At 55.7% G+C, this 3,025-nt stretch overlaps 1 protein-coding gene across 1 annotated transcript; it reads left to right on the top strand.

Annotated features, from left to right (window-relative positions):
* Nucleotides 1-430: 430 nt before the first annotated feature.
* Nucleotides 431-2,103, top strand: LOC136451284 (receptor-like serine/threonine-protein kinase At1g78530). Its single transcript, XM_066451990.1, has one exon. The coding sequence runs from the start codon at nt 719-721 to the stop codon at nt 1,811-1,813; it is 1,095 nt and encodes a 364-aa protein (XP_066308087.1). The 5' UTR covers nt 431-718; the 3' UTR covers nt 1,814-2,103.
* Nucleotides 2,104-3,025: the final 922 nt, after the last annotated feature.

The following is a 3,025-nucleotide window of genomic DNA, read 5'->3' on the forward strand; positions in this document are numbered from 1 at the left end:
GCTGCGCAGCTGGAAATGGTCCCACCCCCATTTTCCTGGAGCTTGCTAGACTGACAGTGAAATGGCCAGCATATCTCTATCATCGTCTGCTTCGCCACCACCATAGGAGAACGGTCAGCCAAGCCAGATATAGCTGCTGTTCATTATTATAATAAAGAAAATAGCAGGTGTGTCACTGACAGGGTGGGCCCCGCCTCGCCCGTACCCAACCTAGCTTCTACTGTAGGAGAAAAGCTGTGCCTGCCGACACGTACTAGCTGTAGCCTGTAGCCTCTACTGTGCTGGAGCTTTTACTTTGATTATTATGAATTTAATTTTTAACCTTGTGGAGCTTAATTTGTTACCGATTTGGCACATGGAGTGGTGTACTAGTGTGTAGTGTCTCCTGCTGACTGCTGTGCTCATGTGGTGAGAGTCACGTGATATACTACTTGTAGCAGACAGCTGCACCTGCGTTGCAGCCCCATTGATTGATTTTCCACCAGCTGTGCCAAACTTCTCCTCGTTCACATGAGAATTGAGACATGACCACCGCCACCACGCACCGGCCGCTTCCCTTCCCAGTAGCGCTTTTATTTATTCAGTTTATGTATCTGCTGGCTGGCTGCTTGATGAGAACATCGTCCGTCAGCTGATTCAATCCATCCTCCACAAAAGCAACCAAATTCAAGCATCCATCCATCTTCCATCCTGGGCTGAGCTTGCTCGTACCGTTCAGATGTCTCGTGCCTTACTTGCGCTGTACATCACCATCTGCTCCGTCCTCTTCCTCCTCTCCAAGATGCTCATCTCCTTCCTCCTCTACAAGAAATGGGCGCGCAAGAAGAGGATCATCGACAACAGCCTGGCCGGCGGCAGGATGGTCATCTTCCGCTCCGCCACCATGGCCATGCCGCAGTCGCTCACCCCCAAGTCCTTCCTCGCCATGCTCATGGGCCTCACCACCAAGGACGTCATCGGCGCCGGCGGCTACGGCACCGTCTACCGCCTGCGCCTGGATGACAAGACCGCCTTCGCCGTCAAGAGGCTCAACCGGGGCACCGCCGAGATGGACCGCGGATTCGAGCGGGAGCTGGACGCCATGGGCGACATCAAGCACCGCAACATCGTCCCGCTCTGCGGCTACTACGCCGCCACGCACTTCAACCTCCTCATCTACGAGCTGATGCCCAACGGGAGCCTGGACCAGGCGCTGCATGCGAACCAGCAGTTCCTCCTCGGCTGGCCTGCTCGCTACCGGATCGCCCTGGGCGTTGCTCGCGGCCTGTCGTACCTCCACCGCGACTGCATCCCGCACGTGATCCACCGCGACATCAAGTCCAGCAACATCCTCCTGGACCACCACATGGAGGCGCGCCTCTCCGACTTCGGCCTCGCCACGCTCATGAACCCCAGCACCAGCCACGTCACCACCCTCGTCGCCGGCACCTTCGGCTACCTCGCGCCCGAGTACTTCGACACCGGCAGGGCCACCACCAAGGGCGACGTCTACAGCTACGGCGTCGTCCTGCTGGAGCTGCTCACGGGGAAGAGGCCCACCGACGAGTCCTTCCTGGAGAACGGCACAAGGCTCGTCACCTGGGTCAGGGAGACCATGGAGGAGAAGCGGGAGGAGCACGCCATAGACGAGGCTCTGCTGAAGCTGCACCACCAATTACCCACCGAGGAAGTCAGGTTGGTCTTCTCCGTCGCCGACAAGTGCCTCGACTCTGATCCCGCCAACAGACCAACCATGGCGCAAGTTGTCAAGATGCTGGAGCAAGGCAACACCACCCACCACCCACCACCCACCACCAGCAACAGCAGACTCTGATTCTACTCTTCCTAGCTAGTAGTACACTAGTACTCGGTAGGATTCAATATATACATACATACAAACATTTTTTTTTTCATTAATTTTAATGAATTGCCTCCATGCATGGTAGTCTGTTTGGTCGCTGAGAGGATATTAGTTACTACTGTGGCACAATTGGGAGATCGATCTGCATGCCAAAGAAAGCTGCAAATATCTATCTAAATCAAAATATACAATAATAAGTAGGTATGCGTGCATGCATGTAGCGGATCCAAAGGTAGCGTTTGGCTGGGAGTTAAGGTGGACTGGGACGGTTCCGTCTGTGATTTCTGGGACGGGATGGAGACAGGACGATTTCATTTTCTGTTTGGTTGACGAGGGACGAAATCGACACATTTGTGTTTAGTTTAGAGACATCAGAAGTGAGATGAGCCACCGATAAGTGGGACCTATTTGCCATATTGTTTTTATTTATTTTCGAATGTTCTTTTTTTTTCTTTTTTCCTCCTGTCCCTCCCTCTCTCCTTATCTCTTCCGACACCTCCACTGGGTCGCGCCGCCTCGGCTCTTCTTCCCCAGCGAGCCCAGGCGTGACCCGCCCCGTGCCTCTTCCACCGGCGAGGCTAGCCGCCCACTCCGTGCCTCCTCATCCGCACGCCGCCTGGGCCTCCTCATCCGCTCATGAGTTGGGCCGCGCGCCGCCGTGGGTCTCCTCTAAGCTCGTATGAGCGCCGCCACGCGCGCCCTTCACCGGCGAGCTCGGCCGCGTGCCCCTCTGCCTTGAGCTCAGCTGACCACCACCATGGGCCTCCTCTGCCCCGAGCTCGACTAAGTGCCGCCGTGCACGTCCTCCGCCGGCGAGCTCGGCCTCCTCCTCTTCTTCCACTACGCTGCCTCCTCTTTTCCCTCGCGTGCACACAGACGCAGTGGCCGTCCCACCTGGGGGCGCTCCCGTCCGCTTGTTTCGTGGGGGCAGGGTCATCCGAAACTGAAGGGAATATTCCCCTCAGGGACCATCCCACCCTAGGATGCTTCCCGACCAAACAACCCAAAAGAGGGACCATCCCACCCCCGTCTCCCTCTATCCTACCAACCAAACACTATCTTCTCCTCTCTTCATGTGCAGTGTACTGCTAGCTACATGATATAGGAGTAGTATAGTAGAATTAGTTCCTGTACATGATAGGATGATGCTCACCAACAGATAGCTAGCTATGTAGCAACTGCAAG

Source organism: Miscanthus floridulus, chromosome 5, assembly GCF_019320115.1.
Source record: "Miscanthus floridulus cultivar M001 chromosome 5, ASM1932011v1, whole genome shotgun sequence".
NCBI lineage: Eukaryota > Viridiplantae > Streptophyta > Magnoliopsida > Poales > Poaceae > Miscanthus > Miscanthus floridulus.